At 69.5% G+C, this 22,081-nt stretch overlaps 2 protein-coding genes across 3 annotated transcripts; both read left to right on the forward strand.

Annotated features, from left to right (window-relative positions):
• Positions 1–1,038: 1,038 nt before the first annotated feature.
• Positions 1,039–8,413, forward strand: MEN1 (menin 1). Of its 2 annotated transcripts, none has more exons than XM_087735323.1 (10): positions 1,039–1,086; positions 1,799–2,248; positions 4,130–4,338; positions 5,140–5,268; positions 5,618–5,658; positions 5,757–5,844; positions 5,926–6,062; positions 6,270–6,399; positions 7,089–7,262; positions 7,824–8,413. In XM_087735323.1, the coding sequence occupies exons 2-10, from the start codon at positions 1,807–1,809 to the stop codon at positions 8,403–8,405; spliced, it is 1,932 nt and encodes a 643-aa protein (XP_087591449.1). In that variant the 5' UTR covers positions 1,039–1,086; positions 1,799–1,806; the 3' UTR covers positions 8,406–8,413. The 2 variants fall into 2 exon arrangements, with proteins under 2 accessions (XP_087591449.1, XP_087591450.1); XM_087735324.1 differs by having other exon boundaries at positions 6,010–6,062.
• Positions 8,414–10,766: 2,353 nt separating this feature from the next.
• SF1 (splicing factor 1) lies at positions 10,767–21,937 on the forward strand. The gene is given in 16 exon segments (XM_087735339.1): positions 10,767–11,407; positions 11,409–11,580; positions 12,536–12,661; positions 13,827–13,902; positions 15,458–15,610; positions 15,708–15,797; positions 16,413–16,596; positions 16,671–16,786; positions 17,655–17,762; positions 17,927–18,101; positions 18,171–18,405; positions 18,896–18,955; positions 19,281–19,427; positions 20,926–21,126; positions 21,129–21,151; positions 21,154–21,937. Coding segments are annotated over 16 exon segments (2,523 nt in total). The 5' UTR covers positions 10,767–10,867; the 3' UTR covers positions 21,271–21,937.
• Positions 21,938–22,081: the final 144 nt, after the last annotated feature.

Consider the following 22,081-nt stretch of genomic DNA (forward strand, 5'->3'; position numbering starts at 1 on the left):
GGGGTACAGAGGGGGGATTGGGGGGGATTGGGGGGATTTGGGGGTACAGAGGGGGGATTGGAGGGATTTGGGGGGATTTGAGGGGGATTTGGGGGTACAGAGGGGGGATTGGAGGGATTTGGGGGGATTTGAGGGGGATTTGGGGGTACAGAGGGGGATTGGAGGGATTTGGGGGGATTTGGGGGTACAGAGGGGGGATTGGGGGGATTTGGGGGGATTTGGGGGTACAGAGGGTAGGAATTGGGGGGGATTGGGGGGATTTGGGGGTACAGAGGGGGGATTGGAGGGATTTGGGGGGATTTGGGGGTACAGAGGGGGGATTGGGGGGATTGGGGGGATTTGGGGGTACAGAGGGTAGGAATTGGGGGGATTGGGGGGATTTGGGGGTACAGAGGGGGGATTGGAGGGATTTGGGGAGATTTGAGGGGGATTTGGGGGTACAGAGGGGGGATTGAGGGGGACTGGGGGTACAGAGGGTAGGAATTGGGGGGATTGGGGGGAATTGGGGGGAATTGGGGCTTTTGGGGGCATCTGGGGGTACAGAGGTGGGATTGGGGAGATTTGGGGGGGATTTGGGGGTACAGAGGGGGGATTGGGGGGGATTTGGGCCTTTGGGGGGATTTGGGGGTACAGGGGGGCCTTTGGGGGGATTTGGGGGGGATTGGGAGGAATTGGGGCCTTTGGGGGGATTGGGGGGCAATTGTGGGTTTTGGGGCGCTTTGGGGTGAAATCGGCGCCTTTGGGGTGACTGGGGGGATCGGGCGCTTTGGGGGGAACCTGGGGCGATTCGGGGGAAAGTGGGCAGATTGGGGGAAACGGGGGCCTTTGGGTCAATGGGGGAAATCGGGGTGATTTGGGGCAAAACTGGCGACTTTTGGGGCGCTTTGGGGGGAACCGGGGCCCTTGGGGGGGGGGGGGGGGTGTTAAGATGGCGGCCGCGGGCTCCCCCACCATCCCGTCGTGCCCCGCGCCGCCCGCACTACAACTCCCGTCGTGCCCCGCGCCGTGGACACGCCCACTCCCGTCGCCCCCCGCGCCCCGGCCCCGCCCACTCCCGCCCTGCCCGCGGCGGCGGCGGCGGCCACGGTGAGGGGCGCGGGGGGCCCGGGGGGTCCCGGCGGGCCCGGGGGGGGGCCGGGGGGGCCCGGGGCGGGGGGGGCGGGCCCGGGGGGTCCCGGGGGTCCCGGTGCCGGGGGAGCCGCGGGGGGCGGCGCGGCCTGCGGGGGGAGCGGGTGCTCGGGAGACCCGGGGGGGGGTGGGGGTCCCCGAAGGGCCCTGGGGGGTTCGGGGGGTGGGGGGGGTTCCGGGGGTCTGTGCAGCCCCCTCCCCCCCCCCAGCCCCGTAGCCCCCTCCTCGAGCCCCTCCCCGCCCCCATAGCCCCCCCCCAGCCCCCTCCCCCCAGTAACCCCCTCCCTGCCCCCCGCAGCCCCCCACCCCCCTCCCCAAGCCCCCCCACAGCCCCCTGCCCCCAGCCCGCATCCCCCTCCCCCTAGTAGCCCCCTCCCTGCTCCCCCAACCCCCTCCCCACCCCCAACCCCCTCCCCGCCCCCCCATAGCCCCCTCCCCACCCCCCAACCCCCTCCCCGCGCCCCCATAGCCCCCTCCCCACCCCCCAACCCCCTCCCCGCCCCCCATAGCCCCCTCCCCACCCCCCATAGCCCCCTCCCCACCCCCCATAGCCCCCTCCCCACCCCCCAACCCCCTCCCCACCCCCCATAGCCCCCTCCCCACCCCCCAACCCCCTCCCCGCCCCCCATAGCCCCCTCCCCGCCCCCCCTGACCCCCTCCCGCCCCCCAGGCGCCGCCATGGGGCTGAAGGCCTGGCAGAAGGCCCTCTTCCCCCTGCGCTCGGTGGGGGCCGTGGTCCGGCTCTTCGAGGCCGAGCTGCGGCAGCCGGAGCCGGACCTGGTGCTGCTCTCGCTGGTGCTGGGCTTCGTCGAGCATTTCCTGGCCGTCAACCGCGTCCTCCCCACCAACGTCCCCGGCATCAGCTTCGAGGCGCGGCCGGGCCCCGAGCCCCACACCCTCGCCTACTTCCCGGTGGCCGAGCTCTCCATCGTGGCCGCGCTCTACGCCCGCTTCACCGCCCAGATCCGCGGCGCCGTCGACCTCTCGCTCTACCCCCGCCCCGACGGCTTCTCCTCCCGCGAGCTGGTGAAGAAGGTCTCCGACGTCATCTGGAACAGCCTCAGCCGCTCCTACTTCAAGGACCGGGCCCACATCCAGTCCCTCTTCAGCTTCATCACCGGTCAGGGGGCGCCGGGGGGCGCTCGGGGGGCTGCCCCATAGCTCGTGGGGGGGTTATGGGGTGCCCCGTGGGGCTTGGGGGCGCTCGGGGGGCTGCCCCATAGCTCATGAGGGGGTTATGGGGTGCCCTGTGGGGCTTGGGGGGGCTCGGGGGGCTGCAGGGGAGCTTGGGGGGCTGCCCCATAGCTCATGAGGGGGTTATGGGGTGCCCTGTGGGGCTTGGGGGCGCTTGGGGGGCTGCAGGGGAGCTTGGGGGGCTGCCCTGTAGCTCATGAGCGGGTTATGGGGTGCCCCGTGGGGCTTGGGGGCGCTCGGGGGGCTGCAGGGGAGCTTGGGGGGCTGCCCCATAGCTCATGAGGGGGTTATGGGGTGCCCCGTGGGGCTTGGGGGCGCTTGGGGGGCTGCCCCATAGCTCATGAGGGGGTTATGGGGTGCCCTGTGGGGCTTGGGGGCGCTCGGGGGGCTGCAGGGGCGCTTGGGGGCTGCCCCATAGCTCGTGGGGGTTATGGGGTGCCCCACGGGGCTTGGGGGCGCTTGGGGGGCTGCAGGGGAGCTTGGGGGCTGCCCCATAGCTCATGAGCGGGTTATGGGGTGCCCCGTGGGGCTTGGGGGCGCTCGGGGGTCTGCAGGGGAGCTTGGGGGGCTGCCCCATAGCTTGTGGGGGTTATGGGGTGCCCCGTGGGGCTTGGGAGCGCTTGGGGGGCTGCCCCATAGCTCATGAGCGGGTTATGGGGTGCCCCGTGGGGCTTGGGGGCGCTCGGGGGGCTGCAGGGGAGCTTGGGGGGCTGCCCCATAGCTCAAGAGCGGGTTATGGGGTGCCCCGTGGGGCTTGGGGGCGCTCGGGGGCTGCAGGGGCGCTCGGGGGCTGCCCCATAGCTCGTGGGGGGGGTATGGGGTGCCCCGTGGGGCTTGGGGGCGCTCGGGGGGCTGCCCCATAGCTCATGAGGGGGTTATGGGGTGCCCCGTGGGGCTTGGGGGCGCTTGGGGGGCTGCAGGGGTGCTTGGGGGGCTGCCCCATAGCTCATGAGGGGGTTATGGGGTGCCCTGTGGGGCTTGGGGGCGCTCGGGGGGCTGCCCCATAGCTCATGAGGGGGTTATGGGGTGCCCTGTGGGGCTTGGGGGCGCTCGGGGGGCTGCAGGGGTGCTTGGGGGGCTGCCCCATAGCTCATGAGCGGGTTATGGGGTGCCCTGTGGGGCTTGGGGGCGCTCGGGGGGCTGCAGGGGAGCTTGGGGGGCTGCCCCATAGCTCATGAGGGGGTTATGGGGTGCCCTGTGGGGCTTGGGGGCGCTCGGGGGGCTGCCCCATAGCTCATGAGCGGGTTATGGGGTGCCCCGTGGGGCTTGGGGGCGCTCGGGGGTCTGCAGGGGAGCTTGGGGGGCTGCCCCATAGCTCATGAGCGGGTTATGGGGTGCCCCGTGGGGCTTGGGGGCGTTGGGGGGCTGCCCTGTAGCTCATGAGGGGGTTATGGGGTGCCCCGTGGGGCTTGGGGGCGCTTGGGGGGCTGCCCCATAGCTTGTGGGGGTTATGGGGTGCCCCGTGGGGCTTGGGAGCGCTCGGGGGGCTGCCCCATAGCTCATGAGTGGGTTATGGGGTGCCCCACGGGGCTTGGGGGCGCTCTGGGGGGCTGCCCCATAGCTCATGAGCGGGTTATGGGGTGCCCTGTGGGGCTTGGGGGCGCTCGGGGGGCTGCCCCATGGCCGATATGGGGTCTGTGGGGTGCCCGCATGGGTTAGGGTCCCTTGGGGGGCTGCCCCAGGGCTGATCGGGGGGCTGCGGGGGGCCCGCGGGGCAGGCGCCCGGGGCTCGGGGGGCTCCGTGGGGCAGGGCTCCGTGGGGCAGGGCTCCGTGGGGCAGCCCCCCCATCGCGCCCCCCGCCCCCAGGGACGAAGCTGGACAGCTCGGGCGTGGCCTTCGCGGTGGTGGGCGCCTGCCAGGCGCTGGGGCTGCCCGACGTCCACCTCGCGCTCTCCGAGGACCACGCCTGGGTGGCCTTCGGCCCCGGCGGGCAGCAGACGGCCGAGGTCACCTGGCACGGGAAGGGCAACGAGGACCGCAGGGGGCAGACGGTGCACGCCGGCGTGGCCGAGAGGGTGAGGGACGGACGGACGGATGGACGGACGGGGGGACAGGGATGGGGACACAGGGACAGACAGGGGGACGGACAGGGGGACAGACAGGGGGACATGGGGACAGGGGGACGGACAGGGGGACACGGGGACGGGGCAACGAGGACCGCAGGGGGCAGACGGTGCACGCCGGCGTGGCCGAGAGGGTGAGGGACGGACGGACGGACGGGGGGACGGGGGGACAGGGATGGGGACACAGGGACAGACAGGGGGACGGACAGGGGGACAGACAGGGGGACATGGGGACAGGGGGACGGACAGGGGGACACGGGGACGGGGCAACGAGGACCGCAGGGGGCAGACGGTGCACGCCGGCGTGGCCGAGAGGGTGAGGGACGGACGGACGGATGGACGGACGGGGGGACAGGGATGGGGACACAGGGACAGACAGGGGGACGGACAGGGGGACACGGGGACGGGGCAACGAGGACCGCAGGGGGCAGACGGTGCACGCCGGCGTGGCCGAGAGGGTGAGGGACGGACGGACGGGGGACAGACGGGGGGACATGGGGATGGAGAGGGGGACAGGGGGATGGGGGGATGGACAGGGGGACGGGGACGTGGGGACGGGGACGTGGGGACAGACAGGGGGACGTGGGGACAGGCGGACAGGGATGGGGACGAGGCGACGAGGGCCAGAGGGGGCCCACGGTGCCGCCGGCACGGCCGAGGGGGGGGTGGCCATGAGGACAGGGGGACGGACAGGGGGACAGGGGGACGGACAGGGGGACAGGGACCCCCGCCTGACCGCGCCCCCGCCCCCAGAGCTGGCTGTACCTGAAGGGCTCGTACCTGCGCTGCACGCGGCACATGGAGGTGGCCTTCATGGTCTGCGCCATCAACCCCTCCATCGACCTGCACACCGACAGCCTCGAGCTGCTGCAGCTCCAGCAGGTGGGCGGCCGGGGGGCGGCCATGGGGCGGCCAGGGGGGGGCCATGGGGGAGGGGGGCGGCCGGGGGCGGCCGGGGGCGGCCGGGGGGCGGCCATGGGGCGGCCGGGGGGCGGCCGGGGGGCAGGGGGGCGGCCGGGGGGCAGGGGGGCGGCCGTGGGGCTGGCTGCAGGGCTGTGGGGTGGCTGTAGAGCAGCTGGGGGCTGGCTGTGGGGCAGCCATGGGGCAGCTGTGGGGCAGAGTGAGCAGCCAGGGGGCAGCCATGGCATAGGGCGGTGGCCGTGGGGCGGCCGTGGGGCAGGGGGCGCAGCCGTGGGGCACCCCTCAGCTCCCCCTTCCTCCTCCCTTGCAGCGCCTGCTCTGGCTGCTCTACGACCTGGGGCACCTGGAGAGGTGAGAGCGTCCCCCCGCCCCCCTATGGGGCAGCCCCCCACCCCCTATGGGGCAGCCCCCCACCCCGCCGTGGGGCTGCCCCCCGACCTCCCCCACAGATACCCCATGGCTCTGGGCAACCTGGCCGACCTGGAGGAGCTGGAGCCCACGCCGGGGAGACCCGACCCCCTCACCATCTACCACAAGGTGAGCCGTGGGGCCGGCGCCATGGGGCCGGCGCCGTGGGGCCGAGCGTGGGGCCGACCCCCTCCCCGGCCCCCCAACCAGGGCATCCTCTCGGCGCGCACCTACTACAACAACGAGCACATCTACCCCTACATGTACCTGGCCGGCTACCACTGCCGCAACAAGAACGTCAAGGAGGCGCTGGAGGCCTGGGCCGACACCGCCACCGTCATCCAGGAGTGAGCTGGGGCGCCGTGGGGCAGCCGTGGGGCAGCCGTGGGGCTGGGAGCAGGGGGGGGCCCCGGCTGGGCTGGGCTCTCGGGGGTCCCCAGCCCTCTTGGGGACCCCTCCATAGCTGTGGGGCAGCCGGTGCCCCCCCCCGCCAGGGCTGTGGGGCGCCGTGGGGCAGCCGTGGGGCAGCCCCCAGCCCCGCGCCTGCCCCCCAGCTACAACTACTGCCGGGAGGACGAGGAGATCTACAAGGAGTTCTTTGACATCGCCAATGACGTCATCCCCAACCTGCTGAAGGAGGCGGCCAACGCGGCCGAGCCCCCCGGCGGGGGCGACGGCGCCGAGGTGGGGGGGGGGGCCGCACTTGGGGGGCGCAGAGGGGGCCCCCGCATCTGGGGGGCGGCACTTAGGGGGTCGCTGGTATCTGGGGGGCCCCAATCGGGGTGCCTGGCGGGGGGGGCCCCACGTTTGGGGGGCCCTATTTGGGGGGGCCTGCATGGGGGGGGTTAAAGGGGCGCCCCACGCTTTTGGGGGCTGCGCTTGGGGGATCTAAGGGGGTGCCCCACATCTGGGGGTCCCCATTTGGGGGTGCCCCACAGCCAGGGGTCCCTGTTTGGGGGTGCCCTGCATGGGGGGGGGGGTACCTATTTGGGGGGTGTGGGGGGGCTGCATTTGGGGGGCTCAAGGGGGCACCCCCCATTTGGGGGGTCCCTATTTGGGGCTTCCCTGCATAGGGGGGTCCCTATTTGGGGGGTCTGGGGGGCTGCCCCACATCCAGGGGTCCCCGTTCGGGGGTGCCCTGCATAGGGGGGTCCCTATTTGGGGGGGTCTGGATTTGGGGGCTCAAGGGGGTGCCCCCCATTTGGGGGGGTCCCTATTTGGGGGGTCTGGGGGGGGGGCTGCGTTTGGGGGGGGTCCCTATTGGGGGGGGGCTCAAGGGGGCGCCCCCCATTTGGGGGGGTCCCTATTTGGGGTTTGGGGGGCTGCCCCCCCCGGGGTCCCCCTGCCCCCCCCCGACCTCGGGGTCCCCGCAGGCGGCGGGCGGGGGCGGGGCGGGGGTGCCGGCGCTGCAGGACCCCGAGTGCTTCGCCCACCTCCTGCGCTTCTACGACGGCATCTGCAAGTGGGAGGAGGGGAGCCCCACGCCCGTGCTGCACGTCGGCTGGGCCACCTTCCTCGTCCAGTCCCTCGGCCGCTTCGACGGGCAGGTGGGGTTTGGGGGTCCCGGGGGGTTTGGGGGTCCCGGGGGGTCCCCGGGGTTGGGGGGCAGGGGAGCCCCACGCCCGTGCTGCACGTCGGCTGGGCCACCTTCCTCGTCCAGTCCCTCGGCCGCTTCGACGGGCAGGTGGGGTTTGGGGGTCCCGGGGGGTCCCGGGGGGTTTGGGAACCCCTGGGGTTTGGGGGTCCTTGGGGGGCTTTGGGGGGCCTGGAGTTTGGGGGTCCCAGGGAGTTTGGGGGGTCCCAGGGAGTTTGGGGGTCCTGGGGGGTTTGGGGGGTCCCGGGGGTTTGGGAACCCCCGGGGTTTGGGGGTCCTTGGGGGGTTTTGGGGGGCCTGGAGTTTGGGGGTCCTGGGGGGTTTGAGGACCCCCGGGGTTTGGGGGTCCCCCCGTCCCTTGTGGGGTCCCCATCCCCCCCCCCCCCGTTCTTGGGGTCCCCAAGAGCCTCTCGGGGGTCTCGGGGGTCCCCCCTGTGTGTCCCCGCCCTCCCTGGGCCCCCCCTTGTCCTTGGGGTCCTCCCCGGGGGTCCCCAACGCCCCCGTCCCCCCGCAGGTGCGGCAGAAGGTGACGCTGGTGTCGCGGGACGCCGACCCCCCCGAGGAGGAGGAGGCCGGGGGCGGCGGCGGCGGCGGCGGCGGGGGCGGCGGCGGGGGGGGAGAAGACCCCCGGGAGGGAGCCGCCCGCCGCCGCGGCCCCCGCCGCGAGTCCAAGCCCGAGGAGCCCCCGCCGCCCAAGAAGCCCCCCGAGCGCCGCCGCGCCCCGCGCCCCGAGGAGCCCCCCGGCGGGACTGGTGGGACTGGTGCTGCTGGTACCGGTGCTGCTGCGACCGCTGGTGCTGCTGGTACCGCTGCTGCTGCGACTGCCGGTGCTGGCGGTGCTGGCGGTGCCGGTGCTGCCGGTGCCGGCGGTGCTGGCGGTGGCGGTGGCGGCCCCCCGGCGCCCCCCGGGCCGGTGCTGGCCTTCCGCAGCGAGAAGATGCGGGGGATGCAGGAGCTGCTGCGCGCCCCCAAGATCAACTCCAGCGCCATTAAGCTGCAGCTGACGGCCCAGTCCCAGGTGCAGCTCAAGAAGCAGAAGGCGGCGCCCAGCGACTACGCCCTGGCCTTCCTCAAGCGGCCGCGCAAGGGGCTCTGAGCGGGGGGGGGGGGCGGGGGGGCCCCGGGGGGGGGGGGGGGGGGCGGGGGGGAGGTGTTGGGGTTCAGGGGGATTTGGGGTGAAACACAGACCCCAGGGGGCTGGGGGCAGAAGCTGGGGTTCAGGGGGATTTGGGGGGCCCAGGATGAGATGGAGGAGGAGAAGTTGGGGTTCAGGGGGATTTGGGGGGCAGGGGGGCCCCCGGGGGCTGGGGGGAGGTGTTGGGGTTCAGGGGGGATTTGGGGTGAAACACAGACCCCAGGGGGCTGGGGGGGGCAGAAGCTGGGGTTCAGGGGGGATTTGGGGGGCCCAGGATGAGATGGAGGAGGAGAAGTTGGGGTTCAGGGGGGATTTGGGGGGCAGGGGGGCCCCCGGGGGCTGGGGGAGGTGTTGGGGTTCAGGGGGGATTTGGGGTGAAACACAGACCCCAGGGGGCTGGGGGGGCAGAAGCTGGGGTTCAGGGGGGATTTGGGGGGCCCAGGATGAGATGGAGGAGGAGAAGTTGGGGTTCAGGGGGGATTTGGGGGCAGGGGGGCCCCCGGGGGCTGGGGGGAGGTGTTGGGGTTCAGGGGGGATTTGGGGGGAAACACAGACCCCAGGGGGCTGGGGGGGGGGGCAGAAGCTGGGGTTCAGGGGGGGTTTGGGGGGCAGGGGGATTTGGGGGCAGGGGGGCCCCCGGGGGCTGGAGCAGAAGTTGGGGTACGGGGGGGTTGGGGTGAAATGGGGACCCCCGGAGGAGCCGTTTTGGGGGCGCCCGCACTTTGCCCCCCCCCCCCCCCATAAACCATCCCTTTTTTTCCTCCCGCCGCCTTTTGGGGGGAGGGTGCCCCCCAAATCTGCGGGGGGGGGGCCCCGGAGCCACCTCTGCTTCCAGCTGCTGGGGACGGGGGGACCCCAAAACCCCCCGGGCCGGGGGGGCTGGGGGGGCTTTGGGGGGTCCGGGGTCGGGTTTTGGGGGAGAGATTTGGGATTTGGGGGCTGGAGGGGATTTTGGGGGGTGCGGGGGGAGATCTTGGGGCTGGGGGGATTTTGGGGTCTGAGGGAGGAAGATTTGGGGTTGGAGAGGGGATTTGGGGTTGGGGGGTGCGGGGGGAGAGATTTGGGGTCCGGGGGGAGAAGATTTGGGGTCTGGGGGGAGATCTTGGGGTTGGGGGATTTGGGGTCCAGAGTGGATTTTGGGGGTCTGAGGGAGGATTTTGGGGGTCGGGGGGGAAGATCTGGGGGTTGGGGGGGTTGGGGTCTGAGGGAGGAAGATTTGGGGTCGGAGAGGGGATTTTGGGGGTCTGGGGGGGAGATTTGGGGGGATCTTGGGGGTCTGAGGGAGGAAGATTGGGGGTACAGGGGGGATTTTGGGGGATCGGGGGGATTTGAGGCCGGGGGGTATTTGCGGGTTTGGGGGGCCGCCTTTGCCCCCCCCCCTTGCTTTACGGAGGGCGTTTTGGGGCGCCCCCCCCCCCCCCATTTGGGGGGGTTTCACACCGGATCGACGGCGCCAGGGGAGAAAACGAGCACGGATCCGGAGTCCTGGAGTCCTCAAACGCTGGGAGCTCCCGGGCGCCGCAGCCTCCCCGGCCGAGGCGAGGCCGCTCCCTCCCGCCCCATCGCTCGGTACCGGGGAGAGGAGCCCGGTCCCCCCCCCACGCCCGGCTCCCGGCCGAGCACCCCCCGCTCCCCCGGCCCCGCTCCGGCGCCTCCGCTTCCTTCCTGCGGCCGGGGGCCCGAGGCGGGGATCCCAGGCGCGGCCTCACCGGCGACGATCGCTGCCCTCGTCCCGCCGGGCGGGCTCGGGGGGGGGGGGGCGGATTTGGGGCGGATTCGGGGCTTTTTGGGGCGGATTCGGGGGTTTCGGGGGGCGCCGAGGCCTGAGGGGGCGGCGGGCTCCCGTGAGCCTCCGCGCCGCGGGCGGGAACGGGCCGGGACGAACTCTCGCGATGCTTCGCGGCGAGGTCTCGGCGGGGCGGTGCGCGGCACGCCCACCCCAGCCGCTTTCCGCCAACCAGGCGGCGCCCTCGCTGCGCGACGGCGTAGCGGGCCAATCAGGCGGCGCCCAGCCGGGCGTCCAATGAGCGGCGTCGCGCCCGGCCGGCACGGGGTTTCCCGACGCCCCCTTGCGAGGGCGCGGGGCGGGGCGGCGCGTAGCCAATGGCGGCGGCCCCCCCGCGGCGGACCCGCCCTCCGCCGCTCCGCCCAATCCGCGCTCGCCTCCTTCCCCCTCCCCCGCGCGCGGCGCCTGAGCGACGTCCCCGCCGGCCAATCCCCTTCGCCACCGCCTCAGCGCCCGTCCCCGCCCCGCCGCCCGCCCCCCTAGCCAATCCCCGGCGGCGCCGCGCAGACGGGCAGCGCCGGCAGCCAACGGCGGCGCCGGAACGCTTTGAGCGACGCGCCGGCCAGCCAATCCGCGCCGGGCGCGCGTAGCGGCGGCGTGGAAGGTTCGCGAAGGCCGGCGGCTGAGGGGAGGCTCTATGGCGACCGGGGCGAACGCCACGCCGCTGGGCAAGCTCCACCCGCCCCCGCCGCCGGGGAAGCCCGGCTTCCCGCTGCCGCCGCCCCCCGGCCTCGTCCTCCCCGGCCCTCCGCCGCCGCCTCCTCCGCCGCCCCCGGGCGCCGGCCAGGCCCCGGCCGCTTTGCTAGGCCCGATGGCGGCCGCCGCTTACCCCTTCGCCGCCCTCCCGCCGCCGCCGCCGCCGCCCCCGCCGCCGCCGCCGCCGCCGCAGCCTCAACCGCCGCAGCAGCAGCCGCCGCCGCCGCCGCCCCCGCCGCCGCCGCCGGCCCAGCAGCAGCAGCCGCAGCCCCAAGCGGCGGCCGCCCCGCAGCAGCAGCAGCAGCCGCAAGCGGCGGCCCCCGCCGCCCCGCAGCAGCCGCCGGCCCCCGGCGCCGCGCCCTACGGGCAGTACCGCTTCCCCTCGCCGCCGCCCGGCCACGACCCGCCGGCCGCCCCGCAGGCCGCGGCCGCCCCCCGGCCGCCCCCCGCCGGCCCCGCCGCAGCCGCCGCAGCAGCAGCCGGGCCCCCCCCAGCAGCCGCCGGCCGCCGCCCCGGCGCAGCAGCGGCCCGAGGAGAGCGGGCCCGGCGCGGGGGGCGCCGGCGGGGGGGGCGGAGGAGGAGGAGGAGGAGGCGTCGGGCAGAATGAAGCGGGCGGGAGGGCGGCCGGCGGCCATAAGGGGACCAGGAGGTCAGGTACGTGCGGGGGGGGGCGAGGGGGGCCGGGGCAAAGGGGGGGGTGTCCAGGGGGGTTATGGGGGTCCAGGGGTAACGGAAGGGCCAGAGGGGGAAAGGGGGGGGGGGCCGGGAGGGTTGGGGGGGCAGAGGGCTTATGGGGGGTCAGGCGAGTAACGGGGGGAGCAGGAAGAAAGGGGGGTCCAGGGGCGTTATGGGGGGGCCGGGGGGTCCAGGGACAGAGGAAGCGCCGGAGGGATAAAGGGGGGGTCAGTGGGGTTACGGGGGCGCCAGGGGCAAAGGGGGGGGTCGGGGGGGTTATGGGGGTCCAGGGGTAATGGAAGGGCCAGAGGGGGGAAAAGGGGGGCTCAGGGGTTTATGGGGGGGCTGGGGGCAAAGGAAGGGCCAGACGGCAAAAGGGGGGGACCGGGGGGGTTATGGGGGGGCCAGAGGAGGAAAGGGGGGGCAGAGGGCTTATGGGGGGGCAGGGGGGAGCAGGAAGAAAGGGGGGTCGGGGGGCTCATTAAAGGGGTCAGGGGCAAAGGGGGGGCCAGCGAGGTTATGGGGAGCAGGAAGAAAGGGGGGTTGGGGGGGTCTGAGAGCAAAGGGGTCCAGGTTATGGGGGTCAGGGGGTTATGGGGGGCTGAGGAGCAAAGGGGGGGCGGGGAGCTACGGGGGGGCAGGGGGCAAAGAGGGGTCCGGGGGGGTCCCTGGGGGGCGTTGGGGGGTTGGGCGCTTATTGGGGGGGTGAGGGACAAAGAGGGGACTTTGGGGGCCAGGGAGGTTATGGGGGTGAGGGAGGAAGTTGGGGCCGGGGGGTTATGGGGGGGACCGGGGGGGTTATGGGGGGCAGGAGGAAAGGGGGTCCCGGGGGGTTATGGGGGGGACCGGGGGGGGTTATGGGGGGCAGGAGGAGAGGGGGGGCCGGGGCTGAGCCCCCCTGCCCACGGCCCAAACCGGGGTGGGTTCCTCCCAGAGTTCCCGCGGAAGCGGAAGCGGAGCCGCTGGAACCAGGACTCGCTGGAGCAGAAGACGGTGATCCCGGGAATGCCGACGGTCATCCCGCCCGGCCTCACCCGCGAGCAGGAGCGCGCCTACATCGGTAACGCCGCGCCCGCCGTTTCGGGGCGAGACGTCCAGGGTCGGGGGGCCGCGGGCAGGGCTTCGCTCGGCCGGAAGCGGGGGCTTCGCCCCCAATCCGGGCCCGGGGCAGCGGCGGCCGCCGGCACCGCGGCCCTTCCCGGTTAACGAACCCTCTGATTAACGAGCCCGCTGACGGAGACGCGGCCCGAGCGAGCGGAGGGGGGGCGCGGGGGCTTGGCTGGCAATGGCCTGGCTCTTGGCTACAGGCGGTCTTTTTTAGGCAATAATGTGTTTTTTTAGGTAACAACATAGTTTATTTGGGTAATAATGCACTTTTTTGGTAATAACACGCTGCTTTAGGTAACAGCGTGGTCTATTGGGGTAATAACGCGCTTTTTTGGTAACAACGTGGTGGTTTAGGTAACAACGTGGTTTCTTTGGGTAACAACGCGCTGGTTTAGTTCATAACACGCATTTTTGGTAATGACGCGCTGGTTTAGGTAACGCCGTCTGGTTGGTTGCCAATGATCTCCTTGTTTGGGGCAATAACACCTGGTTTTTGGTAATCACGAACCCTTTAGGTGATAACGTTTTGCCGAGGTAACGAGGTCGGGGTTCGGCAGCGCCGCGGTCTCTGCAGGTCGTAACGTTTGCTTTTTTAGCCATAAGCTGCCGTTTTGAGTAGCGGTGCCTATTTTTGTGGTGACGATGTCGAGTTGGGCCGTGACGACGCCTTTTGGTAATAATGCGCTTTTATTGGCGAGAAGGTCTGGTTTTGGGGGAATAATGCCTGCTTTTAGGAAATAATGCCTACTTTTAGGAAATAATGCCTACTTTTAGGAAATAACGACTGCTTTTGGTAGCGATGTTTGGTTTTCTCATAATGTTTACTTTTAGGATAATAACGTCTATGATAATAACATTTGGTTTTAGAGTAATAATGTCTATTTTGGATAACAGTGCCTGTTTTTTTGATGATAACGTGCTTTTCTTGGTAAAAATGTCTGCTTTATTTGACAATAACATGCTTTTCCTGGTAAAAATGACCGTTTTTTTGGTAATAACATGCTTTTCTCGGTAAGAGTTTTGGTAAGAATGTCTGTTGTTTTGGTAATAATGTCCTTTTTTTGGTAACTCTGTCTTTTTTCCCACCCTTTTTTCTGTCCTAACCGGGTTTCTTCCAGTGCAACTGCAGATCGAAGACCTGACTCGCAAACTGCGCACGGGAGACCTGGGCATCCCCCCTAACCCTGAGGACAGGTTGGGACCCTTCACCCTGACAGTAACCGCTCGCCTCCCCCTCGCTCTTTTGAGGCGCTTTCTGTGGTTTCCATCACTCCTGCCGTTTCTGCCGATGATTTACCGCGAACCGTTGCCCGCCGGCGCCGCAGCCGCGGGGGCCAGGCCCCGCCGTCCCCTCCCGCCCCGCCGGCCGCCGCAGGGGAAGGGCTCGCGCTCCCGCCGCGCCGGCGGCCCCGTTAGCGCCGGCGGCTCCGTTAGCCGGCGCGCGGCGGGAGCTTGACGAGGGCCGGGCGCTGGGGCGGCGTCGCCCGCCTCCCTCCCTCCCTCCCGCCCCGACGCGGGGCTTTCCCCCCCCCCGTTTCCCACCAATTCGGTCGAAATCGGCTCCGGGAGGGCGAGCGCCGCCATTTTCCTCCCCAAAAGGGCTCAAATTCCAGCCCCGCCCCCTTCCCCTCACCCTTTTTACCGATTTCCACCCAATTTTTCCGCGGCGGGGCGGCGGAAGGGGCGGGACGGGGGTCCCTCGCCCCGCGCGGCGGCCGGCTAGCGAGCGGGGGGCGATGCGATAGCGGCCGCCCGCCCGGCGCCGGGGTTTCGGGGGGAAATCCAGGAAAATCCGCAATAACCCTGACTTGCTCCTCCGCAGCGCGCCAGGGCCGAGCGCATCGTTAACGAGCCGGGGCGTCGTTAGCGCTAATTCCCGGCGGACGCCTGCTCGCGGCGGCGGCGGCAGGGGGGCGGGGGGGGGGCGCGCTGAATTAATCATTAACGAGCGGTGATTAGCTGACCTTTCGTTTCACGTGTCGACAGTTCCCTTTAGGCCGCGAGGACGGTGGCGCCAACGGGGTTTAATCCAGAAAAGTTTCTTTTTCACCCCGAGACGGGTGCAGGTTTCCGATTGCCGCCCGGGATTGTATTTTTTTGGATGATCCGCGTAATCTCTTCCCTTCTTGCAGCCTCAGCCTAAATTTGCAATTTCGGGGGGGGGAGCAAAAGGTCCTTAACTTAACCAAAAGCGCAGGATTTGTGACTTTTTTTTTTTTTTTTTTCCTTAATCGATGATGATTCTGATTTTTAATTCTGATTTTTAATCATGATTCTGATTTTTTTTTTTTTCTCACCCCGAACACGGCTCTGCTAAACCGACCTTGACTCTTCCCTCCGTAGCTTTACCTGCCGCGCTGCCAAAAAAAAAAAAAAAAAAAAAAAAAAAAAAAAACACAAAAACCAAAAAACCAAACCAAAAAAGCTTCCCCCCCAAAAAAACCCAAACCCAACCAAAGCCACCCGGAAGCTTTTCCTCCTAAAAACCAGAGAAACGGGCAAAGCCTGAGCTTTGGCCAAAAAAGCGAGGAGCAAAGAGCCCAAACCGGAGAGCAAAGGGCAGAGAGGAGCCGGAGCGGCTGGTTCGGGGCGGCGGGGGGCTCGGCCGGGCGCTCGTTAGCGCCCCCCCCTTAATTAATCCCCCCCCCGGGGGCGGGGGGGGGCAGCCCGGGCTGGGGGAGGGGTTGGGGGGGCTGCGGGGGGGGGCGGGGGCGGGGGGGTGGGCCCCCCCCGCCCCCCGCCCCCCCAGGTCCCCCTCCCCGGAGCCCATCTACAACAGCGAGGGGAAGCGGCTCAACACCCGCGAGTTCCGCACCCGCAAGAAGCTGGAGGAGGAGCGGCACAACCTCATCACCGAGATGGTGGCCCTCAACCCCGACTTCAAGCCCCCCGCCGACTACAAGTGAGGGGGGGGGCCGCGTTTCGGGGCGAATCGCGGCCGTTTCGGGGCCGATCGCGGCCGTTTCGGGGCCCCCCCGCTTTAACGCGCTCTCCCTCAGGCCGCCGGCCACGCGGGTGAGCGACAAGGTGATGATCCCGCAGGACGAGTACCCCGAGATCAACTTCGTGGGGCTCCTCATCGGCCCCAGGTGGGTCCCGGGGGGCTGCTGACGAGGCCGGGCGCCTAACGAGGCCGGGGCACCGGGCTCTCCCCGCCTGCGGGACTGCGGCTTGGGTGGGCGACTCCCCCTCCGCGGCACCTCGGTGGTCTGGGGGGCTCCAAGTGATGCCGGGTGCTTAATGAGCCTGGGCTCCTAACGATGCTCGGGTGCTAACGAGGCCGGGCTCCTAACGAAGCTGGGGTGCCGCCATGTTCCCGGCTCTCCCGCTGTGAGCGCCTCAGCAGGTCGGTGGGGTCCCCCCCAGTTCGGGTGGGTGCCCCCCTCCCCATGCACGGGCCCCCCTCAGCATCCCCTAAAGCACTTTGGGGGGCTCCTAACGAGGCCGGGCTCGTAACGATGCTCGGGTGCTAACGAGGCCGGGCTCCTAACGAAGCTGGGGTGCCGCCGCGTTCCCAGCTCTCCCGCTGCGAGCGCCTCAGCGGGTCGGTGGGGTCCCCCCCAGTTCGGGTGGGTGCCCCCCTCCCCCTTCACGGGTCGGCCCCCCCTCCTCAGCGTCCCTTAAAGCACTTTGGGGGCTCCTAACGAGGCCGGGCTCCTAACGAAGGCGGGGAGCCAATTTGGGTGGGCGCCCCCCCTCCGCAGGGGGAACACGCTGAAGAACATCGAGAAGGAGTGCAACGCCAAGATCATGATCCGCGGGAAGGGCTCGGTGAAGGAGGGGAAGGTGGGCCGCAAGGACGGGCAGATGCTGCCGGGCGAGGACGAGCCCCTGCACGCCCTCGTCACCGCCAACACCATGGAGAACGTCAAGAAGGCGGTGGAGCAGGTACGGGGGGGGCCCGGGGGGGGCGCGCGCCCCTCGCCCGCTCCCTTCTCACCCCGCTTCGGCCCCCGAACCAGATCCGCAACATCCTGAAGCAAGGCATCGAGACGCCCGAGGACCAGAACGACCTGCGGAAGATGCAGCTGCGGGAGCTGGCGCGGCTCAACGGGACCCTGCGGGAGGACGATAACCGGTCCGTGGCCCCCCCAAATCCCCCCCTTTGTCCCCAAATCCCCCCCGCACTCCAAAATCCCCCCCAATATCCCCCTTTGCCCCCCGAATCCCCTCATTTGCCCCTAAATCCCCCCATTTACCCCCAAATCCCCCCCGCACTCCAAAATCCCCCCGATATCCCCCCTTTGCCCCCCGAATTCCCTCATTTGCCCCTAAATCCCCCTCTTTACCCCCAAATCCTCCCTGCACTTCAAAATCCCCCCCTATATCCCCCCCTTTGCCCCCTGAATCCCCCCATTTACCCCAAAATATTTCTTGCACCCCAAAATCCCCTCCTTTGCCCCAGAACACCACCCCTGCGCCCCAAAATCCCCCCTTTGCCTCCAAATCCCCCCTCTGCACCCCAAAATGCTTCTCTTTTGCCCCAAAGTCCCCCCTCCACTCTAAAATGCCCCCCCAAATCCCCCCTTTCGCCCCCAAATCCCTCCTTTGCCCCAGAGTAACCCCCTGCACCCCAAAATCCCCCCTTGACCCCAGAATAACCCCCCTTTGACCCCAGAATACCTTCCCTGCCCCCTAAAATTCCCCCTTTGCCCCAGAATATCCTCCCTGCACCCCAAAATCCCCCACTTTGCCCTCAAATCCCCCCTGCTCTCTGGGGTACCCCCCTTTGTCTCCAAATACCGCCCTGCACCCCAAAATTCCTCCTTTGCCCCAGGATACCCTCCCTGCCCCCCAAAATCCCCCCCGACCCCAGAATACCCTCCCTTTGCCCTGAAATAAGCCCCCCTTTGCTCTGGAATACCCTCCCTTCACCCCAGAATGCCCCCCCACGCCCCAAAATCGCCTCCTTCACCCCCAAATCTCTCTTTCGCCCCCCCCCCCAGGATCCTGCGGCCCTGGCAGAGCACGGAGACGCGCAGCATCACCAACACCACCGTCTGCACCAAGTGCGGGGGCGCCGGCCACATCGCTTCCGACTGCAAGTTTGCCAGGTAGGGACCCCCGAAACCCCCCAGCCTCCCCTTCCCCCGGGGGAGCCCCCCCAAAAAGGGGAGCGGGATGGGGAGCGAGGGCAGCGGCCGGTGCCCCCCACCTCGCTCGGGGGGCGCCTCCGCTCCCCAACCTCACCCCCCGCCCCCCCAACTGCCCCCCCCAGGCCCGGGGACCCCCAGTCGGCGCAGGACAAGGCGCGGATGGACAAGGAGTACCTGTCGCTGATGGCGGAGCTGGGGGAAGCCCCTGTCTCGGTCAGCTCCAACGCCGCCCACAACAACAGCCCCCTCTCCAGCAGCCACCGCGCCGCCAGCCAGGCCAGCAGCCAGCCCCCCCCCGTGAGTGCCCCCTCCCCGAAGCCCCCCCGCCCCGGGGAGGGGGCGCCCCTCACCCCCCGCCTCCCGCAGAGCCGCCCGCCCTGGATGAACTCCAGCCCCTCGGAGAACCGCCCCTACCACGGGCTGCACGGGGGGCCGGGGGGGCCCCACAGCTTCCCCCACCCCATGGCCGGCATGGGGGGCGGCCACGGGGGGCACCCGCTGCAGCACACCCCCACCGGCCCCCCCCCCTGGATGCAGCCCCACCACCCCCCCATGGGGCAGGGCCCCCACCCGCCCGCCCACCCCGGGCCCCACCACATGGGTAAGGACAATCCTGGGCGGGGGGGATTTTGGGGAGGGAAGGGGTAAAAGGGGGGCTTGGGGGGGATTTCGGGGGGAAGGGGGGCTTTGGGGGGTAAAAGGGGGGCTTGGGGGGATTTGGGGGGGTGAAAGGAGGGCAGAGGGGGATTTGGGGTTCAGAAGGGGTTCTGGGGGAAAAGGGGAGGGTTTTAGGGTGAAAAGGGATTTTTGGGGGGGAAAAGAAAAGTTTGGGGGTGAAGGGGAGGGTTTGGGGGGTTCTGGGGGGAAAGGGGGTTTTGGGCACCCCCCCAGGCAGGGGTCTCGGATTCCCTCAGGACGGGAGCCGGGGCAGCTTCTGGGGAGGGGGGTTGGGGGGTGCGTTTCTGGGGCGAGGGACCTGGGGGGGGGCGGCGGTATTTTGGGGGCAGGGGGTGCATTTTTGGGGGCGAAAGGGGTGGTCTTTCCCGCCGCCGCCCCCCCTCGCTAAGGCGTCGGTCTCTCATTCCCTCAAGATCAGTACCTGGGAAATGCGCCGGTGGGCTCTGGGGTCTATCGCCTGCACCAGGGAAAAGGTCAGACCCCCCAAATGCCCCCGAAATCCCCCCGAAACCCCCCAACAACCCCCCTAACCCCCCCATATCCTTCCCTAACCCCCCCAAATCCCTCCTAACCCCCCGAATCCCTCCCAAACCCCCATAACCCCCCTGAAATCCCCCTGAAACCTCCCTAACCCCCCCAAATCCCCCTAACCCCCCAAATCCTCCCGAAACCTCCCTAACCCCACCCCCAAATCCTCCCCAACCCCCCTAACCCCCCCAAATCCTCCCCAACCCCCTTAACCCCCCCAAATCCCCCCCGACAAACCCCCCAAATCCCCCCTAACCCCCTCCCCCGCAGGTATGATGCCGCCGCCGCTGGGCATGCTGCCCCCGCCGCCCCCCCGCCCGGTGGGCAGCCGCCCCCCCTCCGGCCCCCTGCCCCCCTGGCAGCAGCAGCCCCCGCCGCCCCCCAGCAGCAGCAGCACCCCTCTGCCCTGGCAGCAAAGTGAGTGGGGGGCGCGGGGGCGGGGGGCCTCGGGGGCGGGGGGGGCATTGAAACACCCCTCTTCTCCTTAGAGCACCCCCTGAATTAACCCACGCCAATTAAAGCCCCCCTCGTTAAACCGCACCAAATAAAGCCCCCCTCGTTAAACCGCACCAATTAAAGCCCCCCTCATTAAACCGCACCAATTAAAGCCCCCCTCGTTAAACCGCACCAATTAAAGCCCCCCCTCATTAAACCACTCCAATTAAAGCCCCCCTTGTTAAAACACCCCCTGAATTGACACCCTCTCCTCTCATTAAAGCCCCCCATTAAAGCACCCCCTGAATTAACCCACGCCAATTAAAGCTCCCCCTCATTAAACCACACCAATTAAAGCCCCCCTCATTAAACCATGCGAATTAAAGCCCCCCCGTTCATTAAAACAGCCCCTGAATTAAGGCACCCCCTTCTCTCGTAAGGCACCCCCTCGTTAAGACCCCCGCCTCATTAAAGCGCCCCTTCATTAGAACACACCAATTAAAGCCCCCCATTAAGACACCCCCTCTTCTCATTAAACCCCCCCATTAAAACACACCAAGCCCCCCTCCTCATTAAACTCCCCCTCATTAAAGCACCCCCTGTTAAACCCCTCTCTCATTAAAACACACCAATTAAAGCCCCCCCTCCCCTCATTAAGACCCCCCCTAATTGCAGCCCCACCTATTAGCGCTAATTACAGCACTAATTACCCTGCTGTCCCGGGGGGGGGGGCTCTGGCTGCTTTTGGGGACCCCCGGGCCTCAGGAGGGGGTGGCCCCCGCCCCCCAATTCAGTCACCCCCTGGTTTGTATGAAGCGCCCTGATTGGGGCACCCCGCTGTTAATTAATTACCCCCCCACCATTAATTAATTACCCCCTGCTGTTAATTAATTACCCCCCCACCATTAATTAATTACCCCCGCTGTTAATTAATTGCCCCTCACCGTTACTTAATTACCCCCCTGGGGGAGGTGGGGCGTGCTCCTTCTGGGGAGCCCCACGCCCCAGGAGGGGCTGTGCCCCCCCCCATTAAAACGCTCCTCCCATTAGGGCACCCCCTAATTACCCCCCCAATTAACCGTTCATTACCCCCTGCCCCGGGGGAGGTGGGGCGCGTTCCTTTGGGGACCCCCTGCGCCTCGAGGGGGGGGTGCTCCTTCTGATTCCCCCCCCAGCAACCCCCCACTTGCCCCGGGGGGGTAGTCGGTTGCCGCGGGCGGGTAGCCGGTTGCCCCGGGGGGGTAGCTAGTTGCCCTGGGGGGGTAGTCGGTTGCCCCGGGGGGGTAGCTAGTTGCCCTGGGGGGTAGTCGGTTGCCCCGGGGGGGGTAGCCGGTTGCCCCGGGTGGGTAGCCGGTTGCCCCGGGGGGGTAGCCGGTTGCCCCGGGGGGGTAGCCGGTTGCCCTGGGGGGGTAGCTAGTTGCCCCGGGGGGGTAACTGCCCCTGGCCCCCCGCCCCCCTAACGGCCGCTCCTTGCCCCCAGATACGCCGACCACCACGAGCGCTGGCAGCGGCTCCCTCCCGCCCTGGCAGCAGGGGGGGGCGGGGGGCTGCGGCGGGGGGGGGGGCGGCTTCTTCGGGGGCCCCCCGCTCCCCGGCAGCCCCTCCATGGTGCCTTTGCCCCCCGGGGTCCAGCCCCCGCTGCCCCCCGGGGCCCCCCGCCCCCCCCCGCCGCCCCCTGGCTCCGGGGGCTGATGTACGCCCCCCCGCCCCCCCGCCGCCCCCCCCCATCGACCCTTCTAACTTCGTCACCATGATGGGGATGGGGGTGCCCGCCATGCCCCCCTTCGGCATGCCCCCCGCGCCCCCCGCCGCCCCCCAGAACTGAGCGGGGGGGGCCCGGGGAGACCCCCCCCGCCCCCCAGCTGGGCCGCTCCAGCGCGGGGGGGGGGCCAGAAATGGGCTGGTCCAGCGTGGGGACACACACACCCCCCCCCCCAAAATGGGTTGTTCCAGCGTGGGGACCCCCCCTCCAGATGGGCCATTCCAGTGGGGGGGGACACCCCAAAAATGGGCTGTTTCACCATAGGGACACCTCCCCCCCCAAAAATGGGTTGTTCCAGCGTGGGGACCCCTCCTCAAAATGCGTTGTTCCAGCATAGGGTCCCCCCCCCCCAAATGGGCCATTCCACCATAGGGACCCCCGCCTCAAAATGGGCCACTCCAGTGGGGGGAGACCCTGAAAAATGGGCTGTTCCACCATAGGGACCCCCCCCTCCAAATGGGCCGTTCCGGGGGGGGACATGACCCCCAGAAATGGGCTGTTCCAGCATAGGGCCCCCCCCCCGAAATGGGCTGCTCCACTGTGAGCGCCCCCCCCCCCGCATGGGCCGTTCCACCATAGGGCCCCCCTCCAAATGGGCCACTCCAGTGTAGGGACCCCCCAAAATGGGCCGTTCCACTATGGGGACCCCCCCCAAATGGGCTGCTCCACCGTAGAGACCCCCCATGGGCTGTCCCACTGTGGGACCCCCCCCCTCAAATGGCCCATCCCAGCGTGGGCCCCCCCCCCATCACCACCAATGGGCTGTTCCACCATCGCCCCCCCCAATGGATGATCCCAGCGTTGAGCCCCCCCCCCCCGGGCTGTTCCACCCTCTGCCCCCCGGGACCACCCACCGCACCCCACGGGGGGGGGG

This window comes from Nipponia nippon, unplaced genomic scaffold (assembly GCF_047370975.1).
Source record: "Nipponia nippon isolate SJK-2023a ecotype South Korea unplaced genomic scaffold, ASM4737097v1 scaffold_55, whole genome shotgun sequence".
Classification (NCBI taxonomy): Eukaryota; Metazoa; Chordata; class Aves; order Pelecaniformes; family Threskiornithidae; genus Nipponia; species Nipponia nippon.

What these genes read in the sequence shown, in the direction of transcription:
- MEN1 (XM_087735323.1), top strand. Translation starts at nt 1,807, where the DNA reads ATGGGGCTGAAGGCCTGGCAGAAGGCCCTCTTCCCCCTGCGCTCGGTG. An exon ending in AGCTGCTGCAGCTCCAGCAG is followed by an intron (nt 5,269 to 5,617) that starts GTGGGCGGCCGG and finishes CCTCCCTTGCAG; the next exon opens with CGCCTGCTCTGGCTGCTCTA. An exon ending in TCGGCCGCTTCGACGGGCAG is followed by an intron (nt 7,263 to 7,823) that starts GTGGGGTTTGGG and finishes GTCCCCCCGCAG; the next exon opens with GTGCGGCAGAAGGTGACGCT.